Source organism: Aphelocoma coerulescens, chromosome 7 (genome assembly GCF_041296385.1).
Source record: "Aphelocoma coerulescens isolate FSJ_1873_10779 chromosome 7, UR_Acoe_1.0, whole genome shotgun sequence".
NCBI classification, from domain to species: domain Eukaryota; kingdom Metazoa; phylum Chordata; class Aves; order Passeriformes; family Corvidae; genus Aphelocoma; species Aphelocoma coerulescens.
This window is the reverse complement of record NC_091021.1, coordinates 28,650,461-28,664,167: the sequence shown is the minus strand read 5'-3', so window position 1 is coordinate 28,664,167 and position 13,707 is coordinate 28,650,461. Positions and strand designations below refer to the sequence as shown.

At 39.8% G+C, this 13,707-nt stretch overlaps 1 protein-coding gene across 1 annotated transcript; it reads right to left on the bottom strand.

Moving 5' to 3' along the window:
* Positions 1 to 485: 485 nt before the first annotated feature.
* EAF2 (ELL associated factor 2) lies at positions 486 to 13,646 on the bottom strand. Its single transcript, XM_069021058.1, has 6 exons — positions 13,482 to 13,646; positions 11,031 to 11,125; positions 10,226 to 10,362; positions 9,299 to 9,444; positions 5,790 to 6,056; positions 486 to 1,327 (listed from the first exon to the last, which is right to left on the bottom strand). Exons 1-6 carry the CDS (start codon positions 13,582 to 13,584, stop codon positions 1,281 to 1,283), a joined length of 795 nt encoding a protein of 264 aa, XP_068877159.1. The 5' UTR covers positions 13,585 to 13,646; the 3' UTR covers positions 486 to 1,280.
* Between the last annotated feature and the right edge of the window lie 61 nt (positions 13,647 to 13,707).

Below are 13,707 nucleotides of genomic sequence, written 5' to 3'. Positions count from 1 at the left end.
CAGTTTAGACACAGAGCTGTGACCCAGTCACTGCAACCCAGCAAAGGAGACTTCTGTGTGAGACAGAGGAGACTTATCTTGTCAGACCTCACCCTACAGACATTTGCTACTGTTACAAAACTCTTCAGTAGCAAATTACAGGATGAAATTTGGAGTCTGATCCCCAGTTCTTCAGGTCTTGTATAATTTCAAATGTGGAAAAAATAAGACCTTTTCTTGTCTAATACTACAGTATTACTTTCCACTGGCATTTGGATGTAATCTGTAATAAACATTCAGCTACATCACCATAAACTTTTGGCAAGCTCTTACTAAGGGTCACCTCATGTAACAAAAGAAACAAACATTTCAGTCTTGTAGACAGGGTGGAGAGTCCTTATTAGCTACTATTTCAATGCTTTATTTCTTTGCCTGACCCCTTCACTGGCATGACTACTTTAGGTAGAAAATCGAATTCATAAGCAGTAAAAACAGAATCTGATGCATGAAAATGATAAATATTTGCTTTATTAAATTACTTTTATACTTCTACAAAGAAATTTTCTGACTTCCATTACAGAATTAAATGAAGGAAATTCATTGCTGTCTCTGCAGTTACCTACATTTAGATACAAAAAGGTTGTAAAAAGACCGCCCTAGTCAAGTTACATAAAAAAGGCAGAGAATAGATAAGTTCCCTTAGGAATCTTGAGGCTCAGAAATATGAAGTCCCATAATACAATGAAATTAATAATTCAGCAATGTGTTGAACAATTGTAAACTGTAACTGCACTAGTGGACCACATTATTCAGCAGTTTCCTTAAAGGTATGAACTGTGAACTGAACAAAAAGTGTAGCTGACACAGCAGACCTCATTCAGTTGTTCTCCCTTTCACTCCCTCCAAGTCAAAGTTGTGAGATCAGCATTTAAATGATAGGAAGGAAACTTGCCTCCATAAATATCAGAAATTTCTCCATTCCATAGCTATTTATATAAAGTAACTAGCTGTTACAAATCAGTTTCAAGTAAAACAGGTGGCTGAGGCAAAAATAATCAAAATCAGATCATACACAATTTTACTGTAAATACAGTAATTTGAAAGATAAACACATAACCATAGCACTGACAGGATATCAATGCTGCTGTATTATAGACATGATGTGTCAGTAGAAAATTAGGATGTCTATTATCAAAATTGAGGACATTCATTCCAGTCTCTGGTAATCTAATCTTAGTGCAAAACAGATGCTAAGACATATTTAGCAAAAAAAGGTGATACATTTAAGGCCAAAAAGTTGTTCAGTCATCACTGTCGCTTCCAGATTCACTCAGCTGCAAGTCATTTCCTAGAAGAGAAAGAGTCAATAGATTAGTCATTTTCAAGGAAATAATTTTCTTTCAAGGTATTGCCTTTCCCAGTTAAGGCTTACAAAAGCTAGCACCAAACAGGTCAGGGAGGCTGGGCTACATTATCTTTCAAGTCCCTTCTAACCCAAACTATTCTATGATAAAAGAGTAAATAGGTGTAGAACCAATTTCCCCAGTGACAGAACCTTAGAGATATCACTTTTCTACGATTTTAAAATCTTGGCAAGGAAGCCATTAGCTTATTTGCACAAGAGCATTTATTTAATATCACCAGATCACAAAAGACAACACCTAGCTATCTATGCCACCCACATTTTCATGCTTCACAAGTGGAAAAACTGCTGGTGAATGCAGTTTTATGAAAAACAAGTTGTTGGGTTTTTTTGAAACACATCTGAATGCTACTCAGCTGTGCTTGAAAACAAAGTGGTGTCTCAATCAAGAAGAGCAGCTCTTTGACATACCACTTAAAGATGTATCAGTGACCTACTATTTCAAACTGGTTTTGGAACAAGTGAGCAAACAAAACATCAAAAGGAATTTTACACAGCACTTTAATTTGGTGGCTCTCTCTATATATATATTTCAAAATGAGGAAGTAAAAAGACTACACTGTGCTCACCCTGGATGTCCATAAGCTCAGGGGGTGGGAGGGAGGGAATCTTCCCAGGATGACAGATAAGTAACAAAAAATACAGCAGCATGCTCTACACAATCTACATCATATCTAGCAACTTCCCACACATTTTTAGGAGTCTGTTCCAACTGGTATGCTTTTATCCACACCTCCCTTGCCAAACAACCATTACAAAAGAAAAAAAATTCATCTCAGGTTGTGCAGAAATGGCCTGGAAACAAAAGAAAAATCACTGAAACTGAGAAAAATGAGTCAACACACTATTTTCACATGCCCTTTCCTCAGCTGCAGCACCCTTCACAGATCCCTTTTGCAGATGGGTGAAAAAGTAACCTCAAGGGGGTAAACCCCACAAGACACTCAGATTGGATCTTTTGTTCTCAGGCATATCATTTCTTCCAGAACACTGGAGTCTTTAACATGGCCACATTTAGCCTTCCTTTGTTTTCCACTGTGTCATCACTAAAGCTTAGAAAGTGGTACATGCTTCTCTGCAACAACAAAAACACTTTATATAAGAAAAAGAATAGTGAAGATGGCTGTTTCCAGCAATCTTTAAAGTATTACTGTTGACAATTTTTTTGTTTCAAATCCTCTATATAGAGAAAATATTTACAGCCATATTATTTTAAGATAAATTTAAAAAGCAATTTAGAAAGAACAAAATCAAGTTATTTGTTAATAATTATTCAGAACAATGTAATATCCTAAAAAATCTTTCAAGACAGAGAATGGTATTGGTAAATTAAATTCATGTACTTATCAATCAAAGGACAATTACAGTGAATTCTTAGAAATCCCAGCCCTGTTATGCAGTACCTACTTTACGAGAGGATAGGGAGTGTGAACAAGAAGATAACCTTCCAAATAGTGTTTCTGCAGCCTTCAAAAGTTATTTCAACACAGTTAATAGAAATTACACAAACCCTGTAACACCAGCCAAAAATACCAATGCTTGTGAAAACCAGCAGATGGGAAAAGCAAGAACTCCAAGTTCCAGAGTCAGAATTAATATGTTGGGATTTACTTCAGGCTAAACTTTCTGCCTCATTTTTGCAACCCTACCTCCAAAAAACACCTTCAGAGAGAGGGCAAAATAGCACAATCTAGAGCTGGTGGCTTTCAGATGGATTTGGTGCAAAGATAGAAAGTACATTTAATGAGGACCATGAAGAAACATCTAGATTATTGTACTTACGAGGCAGCAATGGAGGGGGGGAGAGCTGTTGAATTGTTTGCTTTCATGGTGCCAGTTGCTTATTAGCAATATTAATAGGGGAAATAGATTGCACTGCAAATTGCATTATTTCCTCAGTTTTTAAAACGGTGAATATAATATACTCAACTGAATTCTTGCTAGTTATAGGGGACAGGGAAGCTCATAGGAGTGATCACTGCTTCACAGATCTTAGTGGTCACACCAAACTAATGTAAGGGAAAATTATTACTTGACAAAGTAAAACAGCTATGTTTGTACCAGTATCAAAAGTGAAGTTCTGCTGAATACTAAGTACCTAACACAAGGCCCCAGAATAGCCCATCTGTGCTAGATTTTCTTTGGAAAGTTACTTTGTTTAACACAACCCTCGTTTAAACAAAAAGTAGATATAAAGCAACATATGATCAAATATTCATGAAGAACAGATTAGTGCCACCATTTACAGACTTCGTTATACGGCAAGTTGTGAGCCTATATAACCATCTTCTCAAGGTAGCAAGGGGAAGAAACAGTATTCTGGGAGTGAGGGGCCGTCTTGAGCCCCAGATTCCTGAAGAGGTAAATATGTATTTGACAGAAGTATTTGGTTACCATTCTCTAGACACCACTTCCTCCATTTTCCAAATTCTACAAAATCTCACCTGTATAATTTCTACATGCAAGATAAAACTCTGCTCACTAAGCTTCCCCCAGCCTTCTCCCTGCACACAGAAAGTCAAAGAACAACTTCACTAATTACCCAGTATGGCTCTGATTCTACAGAGGTGCACAAAACTAGTCACAGACATGAGCACGCACACCTCAAAGCAAGATTAGACAAGCAAGCAGCTTGTGCTGACATTTGTTGATTCAATATTTTATTTTTGCAAAACCTTGAGATGGAAGAAATGACTGTACAAAATCCTGATTGAGAACTCTTGCCATTCAAAGTAGAACAATGTGCTATCCATTTAGTTTCTCCAGGTTTCACTCTCCTGCCAAGTTCCCTCAGCAACAGAGCTAGAGAAAAGCAATCTCCTTGGAAGTAGCTGGTTTGATCTTTAACTAGTGGAAGTGTCTTGTAAGTGTTAACTGCACTGGAAGTTGGGGATGGAATCGTTTTAAGCAGTAACAAATCTCTAACCATAATACAAGTAAATGGCATTAATCTCAAGAGCTGGACAAGCTCAAGAGGCCTGAGGTTACAGGCAGAGGTTCTACCTGTCAACATGGATGTGGAGCAACATCAAGCCACCAACTTCCCCTTGAAACAGTCTTGACATTGTCATGGTTTAAGTAGCATTTTCTCCCTGTGCTGGAAATGGTGGACTTAGTCACCTGTACTTGTATTTCTCACTGGAAGCTTTGCCAGCTGAGATTCTGTCACCGGGGATAGAGCTTAATCATATTTTCATAATAGTTTTATTTAAAGCATGGAGAATGGGGAATCGCATTCGTGAGTAAGGGCTGAAATAAGCGGCACTCTAACGTTATGCAAACTGTAAACATGAAGACATTGTTCTCTGCAGTGACAGTAAAATGAAAGCAGCATTTAGTTCTCTGCACATGAAGTCACAGGACTTTTCAGTCTGATCTTATCTGTTAATGCAGTACATAATTAAATACCAATGCAGGTTATTTAAGTATTTAAATACTAGCTAAAAACAAAAAGAAAAAATAAAGAAAAAAAAAATCCCATTCAAGTTATCCATTAAGACCTGAAATAAAAGTAGATCTGCCAGTCTAAAATTTCAGTATAACAAGTTTACATAGAAATTATAAACCATAAAGATCTTAGGCTGCAAACCAGGGTTGATGGAAATCTCCTCAAACCAAGAGCCAACAGCTAAGCAGCTAATTAAAAATGTAATCATTTTGGAAGAGTTACCATAGCTGAATACTCACTTCTGTGTCTGAGTATTCCTGTAATTTAGGTAGTGAACTTAAGTTTCTCTACCTAGTGGGGGGTTTTTTTATGTGACTGTTTTCCAAACTCTCCTTTTTTTGAATACATTGAGCATTCAATTCCAGGCTGTGCAGCAACCCCTCTTGAGCATCACAGCTACTCTTCAATTACATTTTCAGTTGCCTGAATGGGCAGAATAAGATAATATCACCTAAAAGAAGATCACCTCCTTCCTTATATGTAAAGGACAGTTTTGCCATGTTGGCCAGTGGAACACTGCCATGAATAGTAACTGACATAGCTAAGAATACACCATCTCTTCTGTAAGTCAGAGCATTGCAACCATAGTATCCTTCCCATAGTTCTATTCAAGAAATTAGAAGCATATGTTTTGGGAGTGCCCTGTTAGTTCAAGTATTTTCAATACAAAATTACTGTTCTCCAGTCCCAATGTATAGAGCTGGGAGGAAGCCAGAATAGGAAATATTTTCAACTGCTTCAGCTTTAATTTAATATCTCTGTGAACCACGAACCTTCTAGCCCAGAGTCTAATTCAGCCTGCTGCTGAACATTCAAACCCTAGCATCACTTCCCACAGTTTTAATTATAACAGAGACATACTTAAAAACAATATGGTTTCCTTTCAGAATCTTGATGTCTGGAATTGTGCACTAAGAAAAGAACACCCTTTGTACTTACGTAGTGTATTCATCATATGACCACTGCTCTCTTGGGATCTGTTATGACTGGCATCTTTGTCAGGAACAGCCTGTTGTGGTATGGCAGACACAGTAGGCTGAGGCTGCAAATACGGCATCGACATAGGAAGAGAGGGCTTCATTTCCTCATCTTCAGAATCACTAGAACTATTTTCACTACTTGATGAAGAGGACGAAGAACTTTTAGAGTCAGATGAACTGTCAGAGCTACTCAGCTGGTCCATGATACTGGCTTCTGCTTTTAGCTCTGCAAACAATATGATTTGTTTCTCAGTTTACATTCATCATAATTGAAATATAAGGAAGAGGGAAAAAGGAAAAAATCAACAGACATCGGGCACACACACTACAGCGACTTAAAAAAAACCCAGACCAAGCCCACCAAAACTCTCCAGAACAAAGAAAAGGGCACAAGTGAGTATCCAGCCTGTCATGTGATTCTCTTCTTTCATAGCTTGAGCACTTTCTCCCTTTTAAGCCAAGTGTTAGAACAAGGGTGACTGTGAACCCAAATGCTTAACCCCACATTCCATGGGGTAATGCATCCCACACAGCCTTTAATTTCTGCAACTAGCAGAAAATGTTCTGTGTTTTCCTTAGCAACGCAAAAGATGACTTTCACTGACTAAAAACTGCAGTTACACAGATCAGTCACTGTAAGATGTCTGCAGCTGCACCCAAAAATGCCTCCCAGCAGTTCAGCATTACAATCAATACAGTTGTTTGGACCATGTGACATTTTGCTCAAAATCAAGTTAAGCATGAAGAATATCCAAAAGAACCATCCAAAGTTTGTATTAGGTAGGTTTCTCCAAATCCTTGTTTCATTATAGATTTGGAGGAGTGAATAATGCTGCACAGTATGGATTTCTGACATACTTAAGTCCAACATCCAGAGGAAGTTAATCTTTGCAGAAAGGTACACATAATAATTGTGCAAAACATGAGTGCTGAGAGAAGTCTGAAACAGACCTCTGAATCATGGTGGAGGGAGGACTTGAGGAATTATGGTGCAGAAGTTCATCACTATTCAAGATTGTAAGTACCTAGACATTTAAGATGGTCTTACAAGCTCTTAGAATACTTCAGGAACAGCTTTGGTATGGCAGACACAATAAGGCAAGTAGGGGAGTGGCTCATCTCACTTCAAATTTACCCAATACAGAATAGGTTGAAGGTGAAAGTCACTGAGATGCAAGACTGTGCACAGCTTCAAATAAAGGAGAGGGGAGAAAAAAGATTAATCTTTAACACAAACTTCCATGAAACAGACTCTGAGTTATCAAAGGCCAGTCTAAAGGAAAGGCCAGTTCTATCAAAGGCCAGTCTAAAAGAAAATGGTGTTCAAGAAAAATGACACCTGAAATAGTGCAGCAATGGCTACAGGGACAAATTAACCCAATGCTAGGAAAGAAAGGAAAGAACAATAAAAGACTGGGCTACTCAAACATAAGCAAAAAGATAAGGGGAGCAGAAAAAAAAAAAAGAATTGGAAGCATCTAAGCATCCTTCTTTTGCTAAGGATGTGTATAAGATAATATGATCTACCACACATCTGGAGGTGTAAGACACCTAACTGAAAGACACCACTCAAGTCATAAGCATTTAATTCTACTTCCTGCTAAGCAATGTCTAATATAAGAAAAATTTTAAGTGAATGGCCAATACCAAAAGCTGAGAAATAAGACCTCTGCCTTGAATTTTGATGTAATTTAATCAGACAGAACTTAAATTAAGTAATTTTAACCAGTGAAGGAAGAGCTGTACATACACTAGAGGATAATGGCAGAATGAGCTCCCCCCACCCCAGAAAACAAAGTTAGTAACAAGTTCCAGGTAGTGTACCTAAGCAGGAATAGTAAGTTACACAACCATGGGATGAAGAACGATTAAGTAGGCAACGCTTCTGAAGAGTCCGAGAGTCACAGTGGATCCCTACACACTGTTCTACCACACGATGCTGTTGCAGAAATGACTTGATACTATTTGGTCTTGTGATACTATAGACATGATACTATTTGTTCTTTGTGTATAAAGATGAATGGTGCCTGTAAGACAGCCTTCTTGCTCAACTCAGCACTGCTAAAACCTTAGTTGAAACAGTAGATGTGTTTAGGGACTATAGGAAGTTTTTGGACTCATTGCAAGAAAGCTAAAGAAAATTGACAACAAATCAGAGATTTAGAAAGGAGACTTCTAAGGAAAGATTAAACCAACTGGTGTAATTTTGCGTAAAGAACAGGAAAGACAGAGGAGTTTGAGTCCATGAAGGACTGCTCAAAAGCAGCACAGTAATCTGGTCTGTACTTGTGTACTTGCATGATAAATATGAAAGTAGTAATAGGCTTGCTGTCAGACTATTTATACAGGAGAATCCAAACAGTAAGGAGAGCAAAGCCCTGGAATGGCTTGCCAGCAAGTACAAGGATCTGTCAGTGGAAGGTTTTAAGAAGAGGTTAAAAGTTACATCAGAAATCTGACTTTAGGACAGAGGATGGACTAGATGACTTGATAATATTTCTACCATCCTTTTCAATTTTTCTGCATTTTAAATAGTACTCAAAATTGGACTGGCACTACACAAGAGTTTGGTATGTTGGCAGCCACTTTGGAGACTTTCAATGTTTGACACCACCACTCCCCCCAAAAGAACAGACCACCTAGAAAAAGCATTTTATTTCATGTGCTCCAGTTTTCCTTCCTCTTTGCAACCTTAGATGTATTCTAGTACTGTTCTGCCATATAGATTTCTGGTCAGAGCTTAAGACCAAAATGGAAACAAAAACCATCTTCATAATGAGACATCTAAAAAAATCTGTGTAAAGGAATTCAGAACAACTTAGGAAGCAGATGTCAGTTCCAGTCAATGAAACTGCCACCTGTCAGCATTTCTGTAGCAAGTAATTACCACCTGCCATCTTCCTTGTCCTCCAAAAGGAAATAAGGCCTCCTATTAAATGAAATATGAGTGTCACACTAAACCAGAGTCACTCAAGGAAACAGTACACAGCACTGCTCAAGGGTTGATTTGTGCAAGTTTTTAGCTGTCTTTTTCACTGGAACCTCATCTTTCACAGGGCTCTATCCGGTAATTTAAACTGTATGTTGAGTTTGTAAGGTACTGTAACCCATGTTTGCTGAGTGCACAGAAAGAAAAAACAGCAATGTCAAAATGGAAGTGACTTAGCTCCAGTACCATGATACAACCAACTAAATACTTGATTAAAGTAGCAGTGGAAGACAGAGTCAAGCAGAGAACAGCAGGACCCTTGGCATTATAAAGCCTAATGGTTCAGCTGGATTTTTACCTTAGCATGCTACAAATACTGCTCTTTTACCCACTTGAGCCAGAGTGGCCATTTCCATATCAGAGTAAAGCTGCTTCTCAAATAACACAAACAAAAACAACCCACACACTCAAAAACTTCTTAAAAACTAATTGCTTGTTAACAGCAAAGTTTCTGAAACTTATGTGCCAGTGGAGCTTACGCTGTTCAATATCATCCATAGGAGAAGATGGAAATGTTTTTTCTTTTGTTGGAGAGTTTTTAACGTTGTTTGGAACCTTTGTTGCATTTCGCATTTGTTGCTGTTGCTGCTCAATGCGAGACTGGACTTTACTGCTTCCTTCAGCTCTGTGTGTGAAAGGAAAAGATTTTTAATTACTAGAAGGCAAGATACAAGGAAAAAGGCAGGAATAAAGGGGATATGGTACCATGGAATTATTTCTCACGCCTTTCTAAATAGCACCATTAGATTCTTAGGTAAGTTATTATACTGCTAAGTCATTATACTAATACACATAATATATTAATGTTATACTATTAATATCATCTACAAATGTGTTAAAAATGATTTTTTGATACAGTGCTAATAACTTTATAACGCTTTATCAGTTGATTTGTTTTTATACCTTCCTACCCTTGCCAGGGATCACTTAATAATAATTCTGATGGAAATCACTTATATGAACTCAGCAGCAGAAAAAAAAATATTTAAAAACTTGGTTGAGAAAACAAAGCCATTAAAATTACTGAAAAGTGTCACAAAATTTTCTTTTTTTAAAATTTCCTCATTTACAAGTCAGAAGACAGTAGGCAAGTACCAGCCAAACAGATTTTTTTTTCCTCCCTCTAAACTCACCAGAAGATAGTTACTCTTTCTTTCAATAATGTAACATCTTTTGGTTAACAAAAAAAATAAATTTCCATTTCTTCTGCCATCATGACTCAAAACACATGAAGTCAGTTTGCTGAGAAAGAAGGCTTTTCACTCCTTTGAACAAGGCCAGGTACTTTGTAAAATTATGTTTTCCTAAAAATAGTAATGTGTAGTAATATATCTCAGTTTAGACTCATTAACAAATTGATTTTCACAATGAGTAAAGCACAGTTGTTTCTCCTGTAAATCACCCACCTGGTTTTTTTCACAGTGATGTTGCTACTAAGTTTCTCTAGGCGACATTCTCCAGTGTCATGGTTGATAATTAAGATACATTCTTTTAAGTAAGGCTTCTTTGAGCCCTTGAACACAGTCACTGGTGGAGTTGAGCCCTATTGAATCAGAAGTCCAGTAAGTGTTACTCCTGTAGTCTTTTTTCTTAGAAACAACAATCCATCAGTGATGACAAGTTCACTACAAGTGATCATTTCTAGCCATTAAAAATGTTACTGGTTAATTCAAATAAGATTCACAGTAGCCATGTCCAAAAGCAGCTGGTGTTTGACTGGCATGGGATTTTACTTGCTTAGCTTAGTTTGAAACTGATTAAATGCTTATTTCCCAAGGAAAGCAGACTCTCTCTAGGACTCCTCTCATCAAAAGGGGTTTCAGTTCCCATATCAGCAGAGCAGTAAAGCATGGCAGGTAGTAAATTTTCCCTTTCCAGTCTTTCCTGCTTTAGAACTGCACTAGAGCAATAAATACCAGGGGGAAACTTGCATTGCCAACATACACATGAAGCTTTTCTGTGCACGCAACACTTCTGGGTCATCCTACAGCATATTTCCAGTGTGGCAAATACACTTAAAGTTACAGTGCAGCTGTTTAACCTTTTGTGTCTTTTGTAATCTTGCATTCTTAGAGCAATTGTTTTTCTACTCTAAAAGTCACACAGGCAGCTCTGAAACAGCACTGAAACTTCAATAGTCAGGATACATACTTGGGACAACAAAATAAATCATTCCCTTAAGCCTGCCACTCTTCAGCCACACCAACTCACCTCAATATTTGGCAGCGTTATTGTCACCTGTTCACCTTTGCCAACTTCAAGGTCTCCTTCACAGGACATATCAATAGATGCAGGCTTGAAGTCATCTAAATATAAAAACAAACTAGATTATTTACAGGCTTTTCAGGAATCTTATAAATGTAGGCACCACTTAATTGCAGTTGGAGGCTATTAAGTAAAAGCCTTTTTTGTTAGTGTATCATCTACCATCATCTACCGTTCCCCTGAGCAGATCATTCCATAAATCAGTAGAATTCAAAGTCAAGCTGCTTTTCTCAGGATTCATTATAAGTGTTTAAATCTTTTGGTTAAAATTAGAAAAACACCTTTAGGTTTTAATGGATAAAAAGGCCGAACAAGCTGTCTTATATTTCAAAAGATAAATCCTCATATAATTATCTTCAGAAGAATCAATAAATAGTTCTTGAAAACGTTAATCCCAAACATGGGAGATGTAGACAAGTGACTGAAAATGCAAAGAACAACATCAACCCTCAATATGCATTCCTCTTTCTGTTTCTGACTTTACTGTAACAAGCATGTCAGAACTTGACAAAAACTAGGGGTTTCAGTATAGTTCTTTTTGTTACAAGTGAAATTCCTTCCCAATTTAACATTGATTTACATTTTGTCTTTTTCAGCATCTAAAGTACTAGTTAAAGTAAGTTTTGAGCAAAAGAAGGTATCCATTTCTGGTCCTTTTCAAAACTCTGAGACATTGCAAATGAGCATGTGTTCAGGCATCAGCACGGCAGCTCTGGTACATACCATTACCTACAAAGCATTATTTCCACCGCAAATAAATTGGGAAAGGCTACAGCCAAAACTCTGCCTGTGCCGATTTAGGGAGACAGGATGGCATCAAGAGACTCTTCGAGGCCTGTGATAACATATGAGGGGTTGAGCCCGCGGCTCCAGGTGAGGCAGGACCAGTCTCGCAGCCCGGGATGCCGGTGCCCTGCCTCGCACGCCGAATGAGGGCGGAGGGGACCCATCGGCCGGCATACACTCCATGGCCACACCACGGCACACGCTCCTCGCCTGGCTGCCTGCCCCATCTCACGCTGCTGGTCACTGGCGGCGGCATTCCTGCAGCTGGGGAGCTTCCCAGTTCCATAACTCGGCCTGCAGCCACGGGCCGGGTGGCACAGACCGCAGCTGGGAAGCATGGCTCCAGCCAGCACACCAACCGGGCAGGAAAACCAGGCTGCAGGAGCTGGTGGGTAGGGCTGTGCGCGCAGCAGGAGGCTCGGAGCCCAGACACAGGTGACAGCCCCTGCTACCCTTGCTTAGGACAAACCCTTAAATGTCATCTTACAGGAATAAGCATACAACAGTTCCAAAGTTTCTCATCAAATCAGAATATTTGCTTTAATATGTGGCCACTGGGCTGTTAATACTTTAGAAAATTAAGATACTGATACTTCTAATCTTAACTTCTAACCAGCAGCTGTTTTCCCTTTACTCAACTGTTAAGAAAAACATCAGGTATCAGAGGATATTTCTTCTGCATGTGCATTTGATAGAACTGATGAACGTGCCAGTTTCTATGTCTCATTTGTTGGAAAGGAAGAGAGATTTCAAAACAGATTTCAGAATAAATCATCAAATTACAAGAGTCAGCATGAAACTCTAAGGGTAGGAGGTACCAGACGGGGTTGTTACTCCTCTTTAAAATTAGGGTAAATTTCAAATTGCAGCATTTGCTTAAATCCATTTATAGCTTTTTTCCACTTTCCTCCGCTTGCACAGTTGCAGACTATCTGCCTAAGTGCCGTTCCCTTTGCTCACAGAGAGCACATTACCCATCCTGCACACAGGACACTCTCCAGAGAACATACGTGAGAATGAAGCTTGGGGATATCAGTCTGTAAATAACCAGACAACAAAACCAGAAGCTACAGTCCTAAATTACCAAGGACTATAATCCTGGGAACATTTGTTCCCTAGCTACCCTCAGAATCTTTGAGCACACACCTCTCTAGATAGTAATTATGTACTCAGGGAGGGCGTACTGGCTCCGTGATTAACACTGCCTGCCTTTAACCTTTGATTGCTGAATTGTAGGGAACTTCTAAAAACTGAACGCAAGGAAAGAGGGCAGAGCCACAGGTTCATTTCAGCTCGGTTTCCAGCAGAACAGCAGGGAGACACTATGGAAAAAGCATAAAAAGCGAACTTAGTGCCCAGCGGGTAGCGAGGGGCAGCTCTTGGATACAATGGCCGTACGTGCTCCCAGCACCGACTGAAACCTGCACCGCTCCCGAAATCCTGGACCAGCACTCCACGGCACTCAGCTCCCAGCTGCGCCCCAGAATCCCGGGATAGAGGCAGCCACCGAGCATGGCCGCAGCCACCCCCCGCCCTTCGGGGGACCGCGGGCGGCCGAACCCCTCCCCGACCCCCACAGCCCCCGAGAACTGCCCCAACCCCAGCACTCACAGCGGACGGTGTGGAAGGCGCAGCGCGGCTGCTTCTCGAAGCTCTCCCCCAGCTTTAGCACCCGCGCCTTGGGGTCGTAGAGCGACGGGACCGCTCCGTTCATCGCGGCAGCGCCTCACACCATGGCGGGCCCCGGGGCCGCCACCGCCGCCCGCACCGAGCATCCCTCACACCGCCCGGACCGGCGGGAGCCGCCCACGCGGGCTCCGATAGGCTGCCACCCGCA

Coding starts and splice junctions, on each gene's coding strand:
- EAF2 (XM_069021058.1), bottom strand. CDS start 13,584: ATGAACGGAGCGGTCCCGTCGCTCTACGACCCCAAGGCGCGGGTGCTA. Junction 11,126..13,481: donor CGCCTTCCACACCGTCCGCT/GTGAGTGCTGGG, acceptor TTTTATATTTAG/ATGACTTCAAGCCTGCATCT. Junction 9,445..10,225: donor ATCACTGTGAAAAAAACCAG/GTGGGTGATTTA, acceptor TTTCACACACAG/AGCTGAAGGAAGCAGTAAAG.